The following is a 21,981-nucleotide window of genomic DNA, read 5'->3' on the forward strand; positions in this document are numbered from 1 at the left end:
TAGCTCAAAGTTAGTCTTGTAACATAAAGGGCTGTTTTGTTGAAGGTTGATTTATCTTACAGTATAGATATCCAGTATATCTCAAGCTCCAGTAAAATGATAAGCAATCAGAAAGTGGCATTTTTACAGGATGATTATAGATAATACATATATCACCTGAATTATTACCTTCTTATAAACATTTATTTTTCATAAAATGATGACAAAGATGAACTATATAGGCAACTGGGAAGCAGTATCAAAATCAACTTCTGGAAATTTGTGGAATATTTAGAGTAAGAAATTTAATTCTTAAAAATAATGAGCATTTATACTTTTAACCAAACACAATATTCAAATCAAGAAAGATAATCTGATTACCAGATCATAGTCTGTATCATCATCTAAAAAGAATTCCAAACTATCTTCTGAACTGATACTTTCAGTGGGGCTGTAAAAGAAATAAAATGCCTGGTTTCTGAGCCATTTTCAGTGAACAGATTTGCTTTTATTTCTAAATTGTTTTTGGAACCTAACTATAACAGTTCTTTTTCGATAGTCTTTTTGGCCTTTTAGGAAACTGCTGTTTGCAGGAATCAATGAATTTCAGAGGTATGCAAAAGAAAATCCGATTTAGTCCCAGACAATGCTGACACATGCAAACAAGACCACAAGGGCGGGCCAAACCATATGGTACCAATTATTTGAGGTGTATCTATAAAAACTTTTTATAAAAAAAACACATGACAATGTGCTTTGTTGCATGTGTTTTGTCACTTCTAATGTAGTTTTGACAAACTAAACGTGCTCCAGTGCTCAAAACAAAGGTCGTTCCCAGAGCAATACAATATTTGTCTTCTGAAGAACTGATTTTTAAAAAATATTTTCTGATCAGGCTGAGGAAATAAATGGTTGGGATGGGTGATGAGGTATATATATATGTGTATATATATATTTTTTTTTTTTTAATGTTTATTTTTGAGAGAGAGAGAGAGACAGAATGTGAACGGGGAAAGGGCAGAGAGAGAGAGAGAGAGAGAGAGAGAGAGAGAGAGAATCTGAAGCAGGCTTCAGGCTCTGAGCTATCAGCACAGAGCCCGACGCAGGGCTCAAACTCACAGACTGCAAGATCATGACCTGAGCTGAAGTCATACGCTTAACTGACTGAGCCACCCAGGCACCCCAAAGTAACATTCTTAAAGAATAATTATGTTGATGTTGTTTGCAAAGTGGCTCTGGAAAAATGCTTTAAGAAGGATAAATTGAAAATGATTGGAAAATTAAAGAGGCATGGGCTAGGGAGAGGAAGGTAGCTGTTGGTGTGATCTATGTAATTAACACTTTCAAGTAGAGGGTAGTGATGAAGGGGAAAGTGAGTAGGGGTTAGGGGAGGGAGGAGATTCTAGAACTATATGGAAGAATGAAATTATGGGATCCAAGAAAGAGCTACTGGGGCCAAAAGAGAAGAGACAAAAATGACTCCAACATTTGTAATCTGTGAGCCTGGAATGATGGAAGTAGCCCTAACAAGACCAAGAACAGTTTAAAGATAAGAAAAAGATTAATATTTGCTTTGTTCATGTTGAGTTTGAGGGGACAAAATACCTACCTGGAGCTGCCCTTTAAGCCATGGGAAAATGTATAAAGAGCCATAGACGTAAATGAATATTTGGGAAATGTCCCCTGAGAAAGCATTTGATAACTTTTGTCCTACCCAACTCCTCTCTCTTGATCCAGTGCTATCATTTTCTTTTCTTTTCTTCTTTTATTTTTGAGAGAGACAGGGCATGAGACGGGGAGGGGCAGAGAAGGAGACAGAGAAACCGAAACAGGCTGTCAGCACAGAGCTGGATGTGGGATCTTACAAACTGTGAAATCATGACCTGAGCCGAAGTAGGATGCTTAACTGACTGAGCCACCCAAGCGCCCCAGTGGTAGCATTTTCTAATTAGTCTTTTCCCGCCTCTCTGAAGTTCTTGTTACCTTTTTGGTTTCCTTTCTGACATAAATGTCTGTGGTTCCTCAGCTGTCTTCCCCTCTCATTGTACCCACTCTTTTGGGGTTATTTCATCCTTTCTCACGGATTCCACTACTGCTAAAATACTAATGGCTCGCACATATCTATCTTTTTCTTGAGCTCCAGACTTCAATGTCTAACTTCCAGTGGAAATTATGTCCACTTGGCTGTCCTACAAGGATAATCCTAAAAATAAGATAATCCAAAATCACATTCCTTATCTCCCTTTTCAGGCCTGCTCCCCTTGCTGTGATCCCAATTGAATGACAACACTGTACACCCCATTGCCACCCAGAAATTTGGGAGTTATCTTTCACAAAATTTGTGAGTTTTTTGACCACTCTCTTTTCCTCACACTTCCCACAATCTTTTATGTGAGCCTTTCAAAACCTGTCAATACCACTTCCCTGAGGTGTCTCACGGCATTTCCTTCTTTGTTCCTACTGCCACTATCGGATTGAGACAGTTCATTATATCCCCCCTGAATTGTGACAACAGGCTCCTAACTGGCCCCTCTTATCTCTAGTTTTGTCTCCCTTTCATTTGCTAAAGTACTCCCACATCCAATTTGCTGAAATGTAAATCCAATTGAGTCTCTGTTACACTCTTCCTTGAAACCCTCAGTGTCTCCCCAGCACCCTTGGGACAAATCACAGACTCCTTAGGATGGCTCCACTGCTTACCTGCTCATGCTACAGGACTTATCTGCCCCTTGAGCCTCTCACTTTCACAGAACCAAGCTCTTCCACCTCTGTGCCAAAAGGCTCCTACGTCTCCCCGAGTTTGTCTTCCCCAGCTCCTCCTCCTCTCACCAGACTCAGCTTGGATGCCATCTGTTCTGGAGAGTGTTCACTTACCCTGCCCTTGCTCTCCTCCTCCCTCACCTGTTGTCTGGGTTAAGAGTCCTTCCTTTGCATGCCTATGGTACTCTGAGCTTATCCTTTCAAGGCATTTTCTATTATATTGTAACTGACTAATCCCTTGTCTGTCTTCTCACTAGATGACAAGCTTCTTGAGGGCAGAGACTGTCTTTTATTTACTGTTGGGTCCACAGGTCACTCAATAAGTACTGGTTGAATGAATGAAAGAAACTATGAGAGTGGTAAGCTTTCTGAGGAGTGAATGTAGTGTTTGCATGTTACTGTGGGTATTGAGAGATTCAGAAAAGGATTTGACAAAATTCAATGCTCATTTATGATAACTCACAGAAAAATTTGACTAGAGAGGATTTCCTGAAGTTGATAGGTTATCTGTATAAAAATCCTACAGCTAACTTAATGTTGAAAACCCGAATCCTCTTAAGACTGGGCAAGGCAAGGATGTCTGCTCACAGTGCTACTATTCAACATAGGATGTTCTAGCCACTGCAGTAACCCGAGAAAAGGAAATAAAAGGCATACATATCATAAAAGAAGAAATAAAACTGTCTCTATTTACAGATGACATGATGGTCTACATGGAAAATCCAAAGGAATTTTTAAAAAACCCAGAGGAACAAACCCAGCATTCCTGGAACTAATAAGTGAGCTCAGCACAGAGTACATAAAAGTACAACAATCATGTATTTCTGTATACTAGCAGTGAACACAAAGAAACTAAAATTAAAAATACAGTGCCATTTACAATTGCTCAAAAAGAAAAAATAGGAAAACTATTATGTTCAACAAAACATGTATGCTGAAAACTATGAAAAGCTGATGAACAAAAATCAAAGAAAATATAAATAAGTGGAGAGACATACTATGGTCATGGATTGTAAGAGTTAATGTAGTAATGATGTCATTTCTCCCCAAATTGATATACAGGTTCCAATTTGTCTCCTAAGGTTGCTTGTAACAAAGTACCACCACCAAGGTGGCTTAAAGCAACAGAAATTTATTCTCTCACAGTTCTGGAGGCTAGAAGTCCAAAATCAAGCTCAGCAGGGCCATGCTATCCCTGAAGTCTTCAGGGAAGAATCTCTTCCATGCTTTTCTCTTAGCTTCTTGTGTGGTCATCTTCTTCTCTAGGCTTGTAGATGCATCACTCCAATCTCGGCCTCTGTTGTCACATGTCATTCTCCCTGCATTTCTGTGTCTCTTAAGGATACCAGTCATACTGGATTAAGGTCCCACCTTCATGGCTTCAATTTGATTATACCTACAAGGATCCTATTTCTAAATAAGTTAACATTCTTAGATAGTACCATGGATTAGATTTTAATATATCTTTTATAAAGATATAGGGAGCCATAACTCAACCCTTAACAAGGTTTTTAACACAGTTCTAATAATAATTCCAGCAAGTATCTTTTGTAGATATAGATAAAAATTATTCTAAAATTTGTATGGAAAGCCAAAGGAACTAGAATAGTTAACAAAATTTTGAAAAAGGAATAAAGTAAGAAGAATCAGTCTAAATGATTTCAAGACTAACAGCTATAGTAATAAAGACCATGTGGTATTGGTGTTAGATGGCCACATAGATTAATGGAACAGAATAGAGAATCTAGAAACACACCTGAACAAATATGCTTGATTTTTGACACAGATACAAAAACAATTCAGTGGAGAAGCCATTTCAACAAATGGAGCTGGAGTAATGGACATCCATAGGCAAAACAAAAAACAAAACAAAACAAAATCCCTCACTCTAAATCTCATACCTTATTCAAAAATAACCTAAAATGGGTCACAGACTTAAATGTAAAACTATAAAAACTTTTCAGAGAAAACATGAAAAATAATCCTTGAGATCTCGTACTAGACAAAACGTTTTAGACCTGACATGAAAAGCATGATCCATATTAGAAAAAAAAATTGATAAATTAGACTTCATCAATATAGAAAACTTTTGCTCTACAAAAGACCCTGGTAAGAGCATGAAAGGACAATCTGCAGGCTGAGGGGAAATATTTGCAAGGTACATATCCACAAAGGGCTAATATAGAAATATATAAAGAATTCTCAAACTTCAACAGTAAGAAACAAAAACAGACAATCCCGTTAGAAAACCAGCAAAAGATTATAATAGACATTTCATCAAACAAGATATAAAGATATAAACAAGTACATCAATAGGTGTTCAACATCATTAGTTACTAGGGAAATGCAAATAAAAAGCACAAAAGATAGGAATATTATGCAGCCACAAAAAAGGATTAGATAATGCCAATTGTGACAACATGGATAGACCTGGAGAGTATTATGGTAAGTGAAATAAATCAGATGAGAAACATGAATACTATGTGAATTCACTCATCTGTGGAATCTAAAAAGCAGAATCAGACCTATAAATACAGAGAACAAACTAATGATTGCCAGAGAGGAACAGGTGGGGGATAGGCACAATGGGTAAAGGAGAGCAGGAGATACAGGCTCCCAGTTATGGAATGAATAAGTCATGAGAGTAAAGGGCACAGCATAGGAATATAGTCTATGATATAATAGTGTTGTATGATGACAGATGGTAACTACACTTGTGATGAGCACAGCATCAAATTACTATATCACACACCTGAAACTAATGTAACATTGCATGTCAACTATAGTCACATAAAAAATAACCAGGAATGAGCTTTTTTTAAAAAAAAAAAAAGCACAATAAGGATATATACATCAATAAGAATAGCTAAAAGTTTTAAAAATCAAAATACTGGTGAGAATGGAGAGAGAATAGATTCCTTGTTCATTGCTGGTGGGAATGTAAAATGGTATAGCCACTCTGGGAAACAAATTGGCAGTTTCTTTAAAAATTCTGCGTGCACCTTCCATCCAACTCAACAACTGCACTCTAGGCATTTATTCCAGAGAAATGGAAATTATGTGCACACAAAACATTGCACAAATATATTTATAATAATTTTGTTATTTATAGCTCTACTCTAGAAACAATCTAGATGTTGTTCAATAAGTGAATAACTTGTAGCATGTCCATATCATCTACAGTTGACTCTGGAACAACACAGAGTTTAGGGGAGCCAACTTCCTACACAGTCAAAAATCCATATGTAACTGTTGACTCCCCCAAAACTTAACTGCTAATAGTCTACCATTGACCAGAATTCTTACCAGTAACAGTCAATTAACACATTTTGTATATGTATTAAATACTATATTCTTACAATAAAGTATGCCAGATAAAAGAATGTTAGGGAAATCATACGGAAGAGAAAATACATTTACAGTACTGTACTATATTTATTGAAAATAATTCCACATATAAGGGAATCTGCACAGTTCAAACCCATGTTGTTCAAGGGTTAACTGTAAATACTGCTCAACAATGAAAAGGAACCAACCATTGATAGACCCAACAGTTTGGATGAACCTTCAGAGAATTATCCTCTATAAAGCATCCAATCCCAAAAGGTTATATAGTGTATGATTGCATTTATATAACATTCTTGAAATGACAAAAATCGAAGCAATAGAGAAAGGATTAGTGGTTGCCAGGAGTTAAGGATAGGAGAAGGGAGGGAAGTGGGTATACTGCTAAGGGGCAACATGAAGAATCCTCATGGTGATGTTCTGTATGTGATTGCATCTTGACTGTATCAATGCCAATATCCTGGTTGTGATATTGTACCACAGTTCTGCAAGATGTTACATTGGGTTGGGGGAAACTGGTTACAAGTACATGGATCTCTTTGTATTTCTTACAACAATGTGAATCTACAACTATCTCAAAATAAAAAAAATTAATTAAAAACAAAACATTGATTGTTAAATGCCACAGAAGTGGAGCAACTTCAGAGTCCCTGGAATTCAGAGTATGGTGTCTGCACTGACTTGTCATGTGTGATTGTCATGGCCTAGATCCTTTCCTTGGGGCCACTGTACCCATCCTGGACATCAGTATATTTTCTTAAAGCTCCCCTGGGATAGCCATGGTTGAGAACTAGCAATTTATGAAATAATGAGTATAAATGAGTCAACAAACAAGGGGCAAAACAAACAATGCTTTGTGGTCCTATTGCAGCAATTTTGAATGACCTGGTAAAACTGCAACATGGGGGCTGGCAGAGAAGCTTAATAAACAATTAAGCAATGGTTCTGAGAGGGCCAGACCCAAGATGCAGAGGGTAGCCATTTCTGCAAATAGCAGTGGCAGGCACTCATGAAAATATGCAGGGAGCCCTGCGAGAACTCTCGTCAACTCAGGAGCACCCAGGAACGGCAGCCACTACCTCCAGTATCCATTAAGATGGATATGGGTATGGATATGTGGTATATATGTTGAAGAAAGGCTAGAAGGGATATTTGCTGAAAAACATTCACAGTTTCCAAGAGAGTTAATCAAGTGTGTACTGTACTTTGATAAGGATGATTTCTTATTCTCTACGGTTAAAGTGGTCTTCCTGCGTAGTTTTCCTGTTCAAAATGTTCAGGGGAAGTCCATATCATTGGCGATGGTGGAGGTGAAAAGAAACACATAATTAGAAATGATTCCTCTTACTTGGTGCAAAATATTAATTTTTCTTCATGGATATGCCCTTACTTCTTTTTTATTATTATTAGAATGATAATCATAAAAAGTGGAGCTCTTTTATTCTAGGGAAATTGGGTTCCAAGCCTAAGAAAATCAAAGGCACTGGTTGTGCAGGGTGCGGGGGTTGGAGAGTACTATTGTCAAAAACATGTTACAACTATTGAAAGTCACAATCAGGAACATAAATTGTGAAATATAAATCATGGTGTTATTTTTTACCTAACCATATATATTTCTTATATGATCACAGATTTTTAAAAATCAATATAAAAATACAAATGATGGGCACTTGTGGAAGGGATGACTTGTGCCAAGTCCTTTGCCCCTGATTTCTCTGCCTGTCCTATCCACTCATCCATCTCTCCAAATTTTGTAATAATGTCAGAGAGAAAGAAATGGAACTTCTAGCTCCCAAGGAATATGGGTGATGTGGACACCACCTTCTGTTTTCGAGGTTAGCTTATAGGTCCTGGGTTTCCATTTTGAGGTGGACACCTTCTCTGGTTTTACTTTTGTGAGTGAAGTCTCAAGTCTCTAGTGTTACCTTGGCTATCTCTTCCCATAGAATACTCGTCTGAAAAGGATGCCTTCCTGGAATCCTCAGTATTGCCCTCTTTCTTCCTTGTATTTAATTCTAGAAATGGGAGAGAGAAAGGGGAGAGAACACTTCTGAGAATGAGAAGTTTGTCTCATGGTGAAGGTAGAGTTACGTGAAAACGTAAAGGGACAGAAATAGAGGATGGGAGCATTGTAACACACAAATGTATGAAGCAGACAGCAAGGGCTGGTCTCTGGAACAGGCAGAATGGATGGGACCAGACCTAGGGGACATGAGGAGGTCTCTCTGCAGAGAGGTCTCTGCATCGGTTTGTCGTAATCTCTGTTATCTCAGTGTCAGCCAATCACTCTGGACTGAGTGGCTCGCTGGTTTCTGAGCATCCTCCAGTTTGAGGACAAGTCTAGGAGCACTGAATTGTAAGCTGCTAGATGCAAATACTTCCCAGCTTTCCTTTTTGTTTTATCTCTTGTCAAACACCAAGTGCCATCACTGTGCTTGGTACTCTACACAGATGATCTCACAGCACAGGGAGAGACACGGAACTGAGCAGGGAAGCCATCCCTGGTGTTCTGGTAAATGTTTAACAGTCAGCCCTCCTGAAAGGACATCCCCCTGATTTGTAGTTTACTGACTTCTTTGGGGTAAATGCTCTTACCCCCGGAGACTCAGGATCAGCTCTCAGCTGAAGACTCTGCAGAGAACTCTCTGTGGCTCTCTCCTCTCCGGTACTCTGCTCTGGGAACTCCAGCCCCCCTGGACCCATAGCTCTGTCTTTTCAATTTGTGAGGATGGCTGGGCTCTTCCTCCCTATGCTGCATCCTGAAAATACTCCCCAGGCTGTATGTTGAGGCCATCATCTCATTTGTCTCCCCTCTCTCATGATCACCTTCTCTCCTTGGTGCCTCATGCCTGAAACCTGTTGCTTTATATATTTTTCAGGGTTTTTTAGGCAGAAGGGTAAGTCTGGTCCTTGTTCACTGAATGCACTGGAAATAGTAGTTTTCCTCTGTGATTTGTGACCCTATTTTGATAACTTACCACTTACTTAATTCTTATATATAATATATCGGATCCATTGAGCTAACTTCCTAACACCAGTACCATGCTGTGTTAATTTCAAAGACTTTGTGATATTATATACTGCCTTAAAAGATTAGTAACACCCTCTATTATCCTTTTACTTCAGAAGTATTTATCTTTCTAGATGGACCTCAGAATCATTGTTCAAAGTTCTCCCTAACCAACACTCAGTTGCCTGGCAAGTTTTTGGTAACATTTTTATTATAATTTCATAAAACTTATAAATTTCAGAAAAACTGGCAGCTTTACAATATCAGCCTTCCTCTATAAAAACAGGACATAATTCTCTTTTCATCAAATCACCAGGTCACACAATTAAGGTTATTGTTCCCTTCTTGAATTTGATTTCCTTGTATATCTTCTAATTAATGAAGTTAGTCTATCTAAGTTAATATGTGAGGTTAATAAAGTATAATTGAGTTTGTGTCCATTTACTCAGCAGAACCCTTTAGTAAAATCAAATAGTTGTTCAGATTTTATATGGGAGGGTGAGGGGAGTTCTAGGTATGCTATCATATCATCTGCAAATAAATATTTTCTATTTCTTCATGTATATGTTTTTATTGCTTTACATATTACAAATTAAGAATTTATAATATCAGAGATAGTGGGAATTCTTGTTCAGGTTCTGCTTAAAATAGAAATTCTGACTCATAAAGAAAAGTAAATATTGAAACAGAGTATTTGAGAATTAGGGATATTTACTTCATTGAAATTAAGGACATGTGACTCACTTGTTAATATCGGAAGGGTGACATTCATACTACCCTTTGTCGTCTGTGCCCTTTTCAGTGCTTGCTGGATTTGCCAGTGTTTTGGAGACAATTTCAGCAGAAAAAATCCATATTTCATGTATTCTCTAAGGAGGAATTCTGTTTTTGCTATCTCACTACTCAAAAGAAACAAAGGTATCATTGAAAATATCCATTGAAAGTATGTTCATTTTTTTAAAAAGGTTTTACAAAATGTGTTACCTTGATTATATATTTGAATAATATTTAATAAAAATTGTAAGTATGGCCATGAGGTGAGAAGAAAAAACATATAAGAATGCTATTTGAATAAAATATGCCAAGGATATGCACTCATAGAATAGACTGATGATAGTTTTACTCTACTTATTTTTGAGGGAAATGTATTAAATTTTAGACATAGGGAAAAATTAGAAGGTAGCAAAAGATGGTACTTATGTAAGAAGAATAAAGAAAATGAACACTCAATAGCGCCTACTATGAAGCGGGCCATATATGCAGGACACACTGCAGCACTTTAAAATAGGTATCATCCTACCTTTTGGAAGAAGAAATGAATGACCTGTGACATCATCTGTCTAGTAAATGGCAGAACCAGCACTCAGATCCAGGTCTGACTGACTCCGATGCCTAAGCTCTCACCGACAAAATCCAGTGACTTGGACTGAAAGCCTTTCCCCTCAGATTGCTTTCCTATGTTACATCATGTTACAAAGTGGACTCTCAAGAAATGTTGAAACTAACAGTGAAGGCTGTCATGAAAGGGAGGTCCCTGGTTATCCTTCGAGGCTTCCTAAATCGTCCCCTCTTCGATATCCTTATCAATATTACTCCTGTATCAATATCCTCAGCTTCAGTGCTTCTTTCAATCGGTGACTTCCTTAAGCCCTGATGTGAGAGTGATAGTCAAGAGTCAATAAATGGCTGGCTCACATATCACTGGGTGAAAGATGTTGGGAGCCTCTCATTCTACTGCCACTGTATTTTTAGCCTGAAGCCTCCCAGATGTGCTACAAAAAACAAGATTCAAATGGCTGGAATTGCACATCTTCCAAGCAAAAGCCTCAGAGCAAGCTCCCTTTCCCTTTGTGAGCAGATTTCCAGCCCTACCTGCAGTGGAGGAACTTCCTGGGCCATCTCAAGCCCATAAAGAGAGAAAAAGGAAAGACGCCTGGGTGATTCAGTTGGTTGAGCATCTGACTCTTGATATTGGCTCAGGTCACAATCCCAGGGTTGTGGGATCCAGCCCTGCATCTGACTCTGCGCTGAGTGTGGAATCCTGCTTGGGATTCACTCTCTCCCTCTCTTTCTCTGCCCCTCCCTCCACTCGTGTGCTCGCTCTCTCTCAAAATAAATAAACTTAAAGAAAAAAAGGAAATAAATAGCAGTTGCCTGCATCCTTTGTGCTGTTACCAGCTTGTTTTTCTTTGCCTTTTTATACCTTTCTAGGATGACGAGACATGTAAACAATACACAAGTTCTTTTCAACAAGGCGTTTGCAGGATGGCCATTGTGCAAAAAATGCAGTACTCTGTGCAAACATAGAGGCTGCTACTCTGGTTCTATAAATGGAACAGAATCTTCTAATTACATGATGGAGTGAAGGAGGGAAGGGAATTCTCCACCTTGGAATGCCTTCAAATTTAGGCTCCTAAAATAAAAGAGGCCTTTGTAGCCAGAATGTGTTTGAAAACACACATTCTGTTAGTAGCAATCGGTTTCAAAGAAACTACCATCCAGTTCATTTACTATATTTTAGAGAAGCTGTTGTCCTCTTTTCTGAAAAGTCTAGGACTTGATTTTAGAGGAAAGTTAAGCATCAAATCCCTAAAAAGAAAAAAAAAGTTTTAGCATGATTGATACAAAGGCCAGTGTCTGCTGGGTCATGAAATTACTGTCCAAGAATGATGATAGAAGGAAGCTTTTTTAGATATTTAAAATTAGATCAAATGAGATACACTTGACCACAGAAGAAAACATCTGGGCTTGAAAGTAAAAAAAAAAAAGTGTGGTGGGTGGTATAATAATTTTATCCCAACTTCCTCCTCCTGTAATTTTTGTCATTGTAGATTCCAGTTTTTAATATCAATTCTAGGTTCAACTAAGTGTAAGTATAAATATAAAAAATATTGTCAATTACAGTTTTAAGATGGTTGTAAAATTGAACCCCAATTTCAGAAATGTTAAAATGTGGGAAGAAATATGCCTTAGAATGAATGAAAGAGGACACTAAGAAAATAATTTATGGTTTACTTTTAATGTTGGCTTGCTTCTTCTCAACCAATTTCTAGGCTTTTATATTGACAAGTTAGAGGAAACTTTCCAACCAGAGGTCACTGTACTCTGATAGCCAGGCAGAGAGAGATGATCCTTGATCAACAGGTTACTTATTTTAAAAATGAGGTCATATTTATGGAATCATCAATTGATAAGGAATATTCTCACCTAGGTCTTGCTAGGCACAAGTAGGTTTCAATGGGGCATGGATATTTAAGAAGGAAAAGATGGTGCCCTGGGCTCACCTTTTTACGGCCTGAACCTCCATACTTGCTTTCTTTAGCTCTGCTGTCATTTGGAGTTTGTTTATAGTTTCCTGTGCTGCACTGAAAAGTAACAGAGATTTATTAGTTTGTGTTGTGTTGTGTTCTGAGAAACAGAAAAGAAAGGGGGAAAAAGGCAATTTGGCTGGAGTGAAAACACGAACATTTTAAGGGCGTCTACAGATTTCTGGTCATTTTCTCGAAGGAACTCTTCAAAGGCCATGGCATCTTCTTGGAGCTTTTTTTCTGCTTTTACGAGTTGCCGTTCCTTTACTGCTATGAGGTTTTCGAACTTTTTAATTGTATTTCTTTTGGTTGAGAGAGCGTACTAGGAATATTGAAAACAGAAGTGCAACATTATTCCACATTTCTAGCCTGTTGCTAGTACATTTCTTTTAAAGTAATTTTTTTGTTAAGTTTATTTATTGATTTATTTTGAGAGAGAGAGAGCATGAGAGGGAGAAGGGCAAAGAATGAAAAAGAGAGAGAATCCCAAGCAGGCTCTGCACCATCAGTGCCCATTGTGTGGCTTGAACTCATGAACCATGAGATCATGACCTGAGCTGAAACCAAGAGTCAGACACCTAAGGGCTTAAGGACTGAGCCACCCAGGCGCCCCCTCCCCCCATTGCTAGTACATTTCAATAGTCTCATAATAAAGGGTAAAATAAATTGCATACTAAGCAATCACTTGTACTAGAAATAAAAGCACGGGGGCTCCTGAGTGGCAGTTAGTTGAGTGTTTGACTCCAGCTCAGGTCATGATCTCATGCTTCCTGAGTTCCAGCCCCACAATGGCTTACTGCTGTCAGCACAGAGCCCACTTCAGGTCCTCTGTCCCCCTCTCTCACTGCCCCTCCCCCACTCACGCTCTCTCTGTCTCATAAAAATAAAACATTTGAAAATAAATAAAAGTATGCCAAGTCTTGAGACCATAGCCTTTATTTCACGAGAGAGTTTATTTGGGGATCACTAGAATGGAGATTGCTTCCTCTCTTTCACTTTTATGAAGAGCTCAGTATGGCTCCAAAATGGCTGTGCCCCGTAAATCAAAAATAGCTACATATCGCCTCAGGCTCTATGCTAAAAAGTGAAAATGAAAATGAAAAAAGCTACATATCCCTCCAAAGAGCAGGTCCACCTGGTATTATCCACAACATCCCTCCAGTATTTCTAGGCATTGGGAAATTGTGCTGTCTGCAGTCACAAAGCGTCCTCCATTAGGAAGTAGTGGGAGAGAATCAGGTTTCAACCCTGCCATGCCTATAACACATTTCTCCAAGCTGCCCAAGGGCAGGGGTGTTTAACCAGCCTCCAAGAGCCCTGTTTAGATCTGAAAATAAACTTTGACATCTAGGTTTTATTTTTTTAGTATATAATGTAAGAATTCGCTTGGGTTTTTAATGCCATACGTGAAAAAGAAATAATAAAGTCACATAATATAAGTGAATTTAAAATATTTAAATGAGAATATTTTAAAGAAATATCAGTAATTAAATACCCCAAATTTATATCAAAACAAATTTCATTCATTACTTGATTTGGCAAGTGTTTATTGACTGCCTACTGTGTGTCAGGACTGTTATAAGTGGTGCTAACAGGGCAATGAACAAAATAAACAGATTTGCTTTTATGGGATATACATTCCAGTGGAGCGGGGAGTCCATTACAGAGGGGTAAAGTGGTCCAGTGGGCAATGGGGCAAAGGCAGAGGGTTGCCATTACGTAGAGCTGAGAAATGTCTCCATGATTTGGTGAAAATTAACAGAAACTGGAAGGAAATAGGGAACAAATAATGGGGATATCTGAGGCAAGGAATGTTCCTCCCAGAAGGAAAAGCCTCTAGTGCAAAGGCCCTGAGGCAAGGGCAAGATCGGTGTGTCCTAAGAAGAGCAAGGAGACCAGTGTAGTTAGAGAAGAGTGAGCAAGGTTGCAAGTGGTGGGAATGAGGTCAGAGTGAGAGAGAGCTAGCCAGGGACAGATAAGTCACTAGAGGTCTTCAGCAGAGGAGGGGCACATGTGGAGAAAAGACTCCTACCACTGTGTGGAGAACAGACTGACTATAGGGAGCAAAAGCAGAAGCAGGAGATCAGTGTTCAGAAGTTACAACAGTAATTTGTGCAAGAGATATCGGTGATGTGGGCTACAGTGGTGGCAGGAGAAGTCATGAAAAGTAGTGTGATTATGGATATATTAGGAAAAAATATATTTGAAGCTGTATTTGAGTGTGGGTTGTAAGTAGGAGAGTTGAGGATACCTTCAATATTTTTGTCCTAAGCAGCTGGAAAAATAAAATTACTACTCACTGCAATGGGAGCACTACATGAGATGTGAATTTTCAGGGGTAGAGTATAGAAGGGACAAAATTTTGGAAATGTGAAGTCTGAAGTGCCTGTTGGGCATCTAAATGGAGATGTTAAGAACTATTGTTGCCTTTGTAAGTCTGGAGTTCAGGGAAGAGGATTGGGTACAGAAATAAATTTGCAAGTTGTTACCAGGGAAGCCGAATTTAAAGCCATGGGCCTGGAGGGATGTAGATAGAGCACAGGGTGAGGAGTGAGCCCTGGGGCACTCCAACATTCGGAGATGGTGGCGGGGGAGAGTAACAGGAAAAGAAAACTGTGAAGGAGTGAGCAGCCAGTGATGAGGAAGTGGGTCAAGGGACCCAAGAGACAGTGGGTCCTGGAAACCAGCCAAAGAAAGCATTTCAAGAAAGAGGAAATGACCAAATGACCTAAGTGCCGCTGACAGGGAAGTAAGAGGAAGACTGTGATATGACAAATTGAACTTGTCAATTGGAAGGTCACTGGTAACCTTGACAAAGTAGTTTTGGTGGACTGATGAAGACAAAAGCCCAACTGGAGTTGTTTAGGAAAGGATAGGAGGGGCAACAGATCTGCAGACTGTAGTGGACAAATAAAATGTCAAGGTGAAAATTTGGCAGTGCTATGCAAGAAGTCTTCTATTTAATGGAAGGAAGAAAGAAATTTTTACTACCTCCAGCAGAAACCTGTCTCTCTGGTCATTAATAAATTCATGAATTGTCCTTTTTGTGTCTGCACCTTCAAAGAAAATTGAAATAGACTTAGGTTTAATTCATTATCCCCCAAAAGCCTGTATAAAACAAAATCCATGTAATTAAATCACTGTAGACAGATGTATCTGACTTTAAAAACCACTATATCTTCAAATAAACTTTTTTCCTAATCACTCGAAAACTGATTTCAAAATAATAACTACCATTTATTTTTTGTCCATCATATTCCAAGAACTTTATTAGACACGTTATTTTTTTAATGTTTATTTATTTATTTAGAGAGAGAGAGAGAGTATGTATGAGCAAGGGAGGGGCAGAGAGAGATGGAGGGAGAGAGAGAATCCCAAGCAGGCTCTGCCCTGTCAGTGAGACCATGACCTGAATGGAAATCAAGAGTCAGACATTTAATGAACTGAGCCACCCAGGTGCCCCTTGGCACTTTAAGTAGATTACTTTATTTAATTTTAACAATAACCCCAATGAGGTACATATTTTTATCCCCATCCTGTATGTGAGCTCAGAGATGTCAGGATGCTTGCCCGAGATAATAGAGCTAACATGTGGCGGAAGGGGCATTTGACTCCTCAGCCTGTGCTGAAGAAGACTGAGCTGTTTTAAATCTTAGTGTTTTGGCCAATCTAAATATAAAACTGAAGTCCTTTGGCAAAATGTTTTTGGGGATCACAAATCAACTTTACGGCAGGAAAGAAACAGGTGACTACTTTTACTATCTAGCAATCAAGAAGATCAGTTTCCTTTCAAGGTTTCTTCATTCTGGAAAAGTATACATAAGCTGCATTTCAATAATGTTCACTTCATGAAGAACCACCAGAATGTGGTGTAGAACAAAGTCTCTTGATTAAAATGTAAATAGAACTAGAAAGAAAATAATGTTTTTCTGTTTGTTTTTAAAGTTTATTTGTTTATTCTTGAGAGCAAGAGCACAAGCTGGGGAGGGGCGGAGAGAGGGAGAGAGAAAGAATCTCCTAGGGCTCAAACCCATGAACCATGAGGTCATAACCTGTGCCAAAGCCAAGAGTCAGACACTTAACCGACTGAACCACACAGGCGCTCCAAAAAAAAATCTTGTTTTCCAAATGCCCAGTGAGTACAGTGCACTAGAAAGCCCACAGTTTTGGGCTGTATTCTGTCTCCGCCTCTTACTAGCTATAAGGATGTGTGTAAATTAATCACCCTCTCCAAGCCTCAGTGTTTTCCCATCTGCAAAAATGAGGATACTAATTGTGGTAAATTATATTATTGTTCCAAACTATTTTCTTTAAAATCTTTTTAATGTTTTTTTAAAAATTTATTTCTGAGAGAGAGAGAGAGGCAGCATGAGCAGGGGAGGGTCAGAGAGAGAGGGAGAGACAGAATTGGAAGCAGGCTCCAGGCTCTGAGCTAGCTGTCAGCACAGAGCCCGACGCAGGGCCCGAACCCACGAACCGTGAGATCATGACCTGAGCCAGAGTCGGACGCTTAACTGACTGAGCCACCCAGGTGCTCTTATTCCAAACTATTTTCTGCTCCTCTCTGTAAGAAGATTATCTCCCCTTACCTACCACCCCACATCAAGTTTGACCATTGACTTGATTTGGCTCATGCAATATGAATGTAAGTGATCTGTGTTTCTTCCAAGCAGAAGTTTCAAGAACTACCTCGTTCTCTCTTTCTCCTTCTGCCGGAAATCCAGCAACATATTAGACAGGGGTTGTTCCTTCAGTGCAGGACCCAATGAAAAGCACCAAAGTTGAAAGGTGAATGAGAAATAAACTTCTGTTGTTGTCAGCCACTGAAATTTAGGAATGGTTTATGACGACAGCATAAATTAGCCATTTCTGTTATTCTACCTCATAGTGGTGTTGTGAGAAGTAAGCAACATGCTAAGAAACACATAATAACTTCTTAATCATTAGCTATTATTAAAAATACAATTGGAATGAGTAATCACTTAACTTTCCCAGATCAGTAACAATATCAATAATGATTATCATAATCATTAATAAATAGTTCTGTGATTATAGGTAACAAACAATAAGACTTAAAGTCAGACATTGGTTTGAGTTCTGTTCCACCTAGTGACCTTGAATTAGTGATTCAGGCTCACTGGGCCATTTTCATCAGAGGAGGAAAGGAGGCAAAAATATCTAACAGCATTTTGTTGAGGATTAATGATGTATGTGAAATGATGTATGTGAAAATAATAAGGGTCCAGTTATAACATGGTTTTCTTTAATAATTTAACAGATTATAAAAAATCCTCAACATTCATAAAATTAGAATCATAAAATGAACTGCCATGTACCTATCACCTACTTCAACATGATCCACATTTTACTAATCTTGTTTCATCTATTGCCACTCTTCACTTTACCCCTCACCGGAATATTTTAAAACAAATCCAAGCCATTGTTACCATTTAATCCATAAATACTTTAGTATGTAACTCCAGCAGATAAAGAAAGTTTTAAAACACAGCCCATAATACAACTATCATTCCAAACAAAATTAACAATTCCTTCGTATCATCTTTGCCTACTCTGGGTTCAAATTTCCCCAGTTGTCTCAAAAATAACTTTTTAGGGGCGCCTGGGTGGCTTAGTCAGTTAAGCGTCCGACTTTCGCTTAGGTCATGATCTCGTGGTTCGTGGGTTCGAGCCCCGTGTCAGGCTCTGTGCTGACAGCCAGCTCAGAGCCTGGAGCCTGTTTCAGAGTCTGTGACTCCCTCTCTCTCTGACCCTCCCCTACTCATGCTGTCTCTCTCTCTCTCTCTCCTAGAAATAAATAAAACATTTAAAAAAAAATAACTTTTTAGAATTAAAAAAATTAAAATCTAAACAAAGATCAATTTGGTTGGTATAACTCCTAAAGTCAATTTTTTTAATCTATAACTACCATCCCCACCTCTCCATACATATTACCTACCTTTATTCCATGCCATTTATTGGTTTAAGAAACCAGATAAATTTCCCTGTAGAATTTCCTTTATAATGAGATTGCATCCTCATAGTATTATTTAACATGTGCTCAATCTCCCATGTTTACTTGATTAGATTCAGGTTCAATTTGTTTAAAAAATATTTTTAATAGGAAAAAAGCATGAAAGTGCTTACTGTAGCTTTTATTTGGTCACTTGTGATGGGTCAGATGAATTGGAATAAATTTCAGTATAAAATAAATCTTATACTGTCCTCTTTTTCTCACCAATAGAACTTATTAGAAACATTTCAATAGTGTATGACACAAATTATCTTTTCCTTTTGTCCTCACAGAGCACAGAGCACATGGAAAGGAAATGGTTTTTTAAAATTGTTTTTTAATGTTTTATTTATTTCTGAGAGAGAGAAAAACAGTGTGAGCAGGGGAGGGTCAGAGAGAGAGGGAGACACAGAATCTCAAACAGGCTCCAGACTCTGAGCTGTCAGCACAGAGCCCGAGGCGGGGCTCCAACCACAAACCGTGAGATCATGACCTGAGCCGAAGTCGGACACAACCGACTGAGCCACCCAGGCACCCCAGAAATGATTTTGTTAATCAGCAATTTGGGGGACAGATTCTGTGTATGCTAAATTTATACGGAGACTGATAAATATTAAATCAAGAATTCAAAGAGAAATGCAGGAGTATGTAGGAACAGATACTTTTTTTCCAGCTGTTTCGAGATATAATTGGCATATAACATTGTACAAGTTTAAAATGTAGAACATGATGATTTGATACACATATATTGTAAAATGATCACCATAATTAGATTAGTTAACACAACTTTCACCTTATATTACTACTATTTTGTTGTGGTGGTTGTGGTGAGAACATTCAAAATCTCTTGGCAACTTTAAAGTATGTATAATACAGTATTATTAACTGCAGTCCCCATGCTATAAGGGTAAGTTCAGATCCTCAGAACTTATTTGTCTTATAACTGGAAATTTGTACCCTTTGATCAACATCTCGCCATTTTCCCCACCCACTCCCCAGTCCTTGCCAATAACCAATCCACTTTGTATCTGTGAGTTTGGCTTTTTTAGATAAAACAAAAAAATCTTATACCGTCCTTTTTACTAAATGTTATAGTCATTCTTACCACCTAGGCTACTTTAACATGATACTTTATGGCTGACTTGGTGTGATTTTATTCTTCTAAGCCTAAATACTGGTTGTAATGGGTTTCCCATTTTGGCTCTTCTAGCTATCTGGAAGATTTTTGACAAAGAGACTATGTATGATCCAGCCCTCCTGGAAGCATTAGTGTTCCCTCAATTACGGAGTACCTCACCGCTTACTGGGGATGTGGTCGGGATGTGTTGCCCTTTGAGAGTAAAACAAAAGTCAACCTGCCCGCTGCATGTAGGTGGAAATGGCACATCTGTTATGCAGCCTAAGCAATCTGTCTATGACAATTGCTTGTGTAATTCCTTTGAGGTGATCTAGCAGTTGACTACTATTGATACACAATCTTAAAATAACCAGGCTCCCAAAGTAGGGGTCACTTGCTCATTTTACATCATGTAGGTCTGTTTCTAATTAGGATCCAGGCAGGAAATGTAAGGTTGGGAAATGGGAGTTTCAACCAAATCAACTCTTGATTGGAAAGAGTCAGAGGGAGATTTCTTTGTTTTCAACAAAAATGTCCAAATTGCTTAATTTAAGATTTTACTGTATGTCATTTACTCCTAAGAGACCAGTAACCCCTCTGTCAACTGGCATGGTGTTAAGTAGGGTCATCTGCAAAACCGTACTTGCCAGGTATCTCAGAAGTGGTAGTGTCGCAAGGGTTTTTGAAGGTAGCCACTTTGTGTCGAACTCCAAAACATATCCCATATAATATTAAGTGCTCTTGATGTCTTAGGGATCACCATTCTATAAAGGTAAAGTATGAGATATGCCGCTGAACCTACCCTACTACCCTACTAGTGGGATAGTCACTGAGAGCGTCATGTTGCCTGTCATTTGCCCTGTTTCATACAACTATGTGCAGACTATGTGCCTCTAAGATCTTCTAAAAAAAGATAATGTGGCTTTCTTTTTCTACATTAATTATAGACTCCAAAGTGCTTTCCTAAGTGGTTGTTTTGTTTCGTTTTTTGTTCCCTAAGATTTTTTTAATCACAATTTGGGAAAGTTACCAAAAATTTTAAGTTACCACAACAAATCCTGGGCAGTCCATGTATCTTCCTTCCTTCCTTCCTTTTTAATTTTAATTTAAAAATGTGGACAAAACTCATTTTGGGGGAAGATTTTGTGACCCCCCCATTATTCTAGCATTAATTATATCAATGTCATTGGCTTCAAACTGCTTTCTATCTCATTTGTAGGCACTTCTTGGTCCAACAAGTAAGAAATATCCATGACATTTTGATTAACACATTGCCCTTTTTCATGGAGCAATAACTAAAAGCCTAAAATAATAACATGTTGCCTTCAAGTGCCCTTGAAACAGGTTATGTTTTTGCAACAACAGGGCTATTAGCTTCCTGATTCTGGATATGTGAGTTTTATGACCTGGAAAATCAAGACTTCTCTTTAGAAAGTTTTCATATATTTCTACATCTAGAAACAAGTTTAAATAGCCCATGCCATAGCCTTTAATACTGTATCATTGTGGAATTGACTTTCTTCTTTAGAACCATGAAAATGAGTAACAGTCTATTTCTTGGAAAAGTGTGTTTTCTTATTTAAAATAGATTTTCTCCCAGCTCTCAGTCCCATTTACAGAGACCCCTCCCACCATAGTATGAGATAGTATACTCTTTTTTTTATCTCCAGAAAAGCCCCCAAACCTGACATTAACAGTAAATATTCAAAACACTGTTCTTAACCAGTAATTTAGACTTACCTTCTGTTAATCTGAGAATAAGAGTGGGATCTAGCCCAAATTTGTCAAATGAGTCACGAGCCCTGTCAGAGTAGAATGCCATTTGGCCCAGGTGTGAACGACTCTTCATTCGAGATGAAAAAGTAGACTTTTGGTAGACTTTCATGCTGCGGTTTATAATTTTTTCCTGCCCAAGTGGAAAAGTTTAAAAGAATTTTTACTATATAAAATTTTGTCTTTAAAAATAGTGATCGTATATAAAAATATCATTTACAACGAGTCTTGTTCTAACTACTGATGTATTTCTCATTAGCGATACATTAAATTAGCAACTTTGAGTTCTTAACTCCGAAGGACTGGGTCTAGTTTTCAGTTCTTTCTCTTAGGAAGCTGAACAAAAATATAAAGACATTCAACCTTTCCCAAACATGTGCATCACAGATATGAGACTGGAAAGAGTTCTGGCTTTATTTTCAGTTTCATTTTTTAATCTTGTCTTGCCCAAACTGCAGGTAACTTGGAAATTTCAAACTGATTTGAAAGGACTGGTTCTGTGTAATTGAATTGAAAACTTGAGAGGAAATGGACCTCTCCAGTAGACAGAAAGACATTAGCCTTCCATTAATTTTGGATACTTTCAATGAAACTATAGAACTCAAGCATAAAACCATCACTCACCTTAGATGAATTAGTTACTGAGAATTTCTAGATACTTTTTTCATTCTAATTAGGA

General features: G+C 38.2%; 1 protein-coding gene across 1 annotated transcript in view; it reads right to left on the reverse strand.

Moving 5' to 3' along the window:
• Positions 1-21,981, reverse strand: part of CCDC38 (coiled-coil domain containing 38) — a 44,534-nt gene that overhangs the window by 11,936 nt on the left and 10,617 nt on the right. Inside the window, exons 4-11 of the mRNA XM_039236573.1 lie at positions 21,270-21,435; positions 15,394-15,458; positions 12,561-12,724; positions 12,379-12,459; positions 9,839-9,993; positions 8,010-8,099; positions 7,290-7,347; positions 361-430 (exon numbers count right to left, since the gene is read on the reverse strand). Coding sequence (XP_039092504.1) covers positions 361-430; positions 7,290-7,347; positions 8,010-8,099; positions 9,839-9,993; positions 12,379-12,459; positions 12,561-12,724; positions 15,394-15,458; positions 21,270-21,435 — 849 coding nt within the window. The remainder of the gene's footprint in view (positions 1-360; positions 431-7,289; positions 7,348-8,009; positions 8,100-9,838; positions 9,994-12,378; positions 12,460-12,560; positions 12,725-15,393; positions 15,459-21,269; positions 21,436-21,981) is intronic.

This window comes from Hyaena hyaena, unplaced genomic scaffold (assembly GCF_003009895.1).
Source record: "Hyaena hyaena isolate Hyena2069 unplaced genomic scaffold, ASM300989v1 scaffold_113, whole genome shotgun sequence".
Lineage (NCBI taxonomy): Eukaryota > Metazoa > Chordata > Mammalia > Carnivora > Hyaenidae > Hyaena > Hyaena hyaena.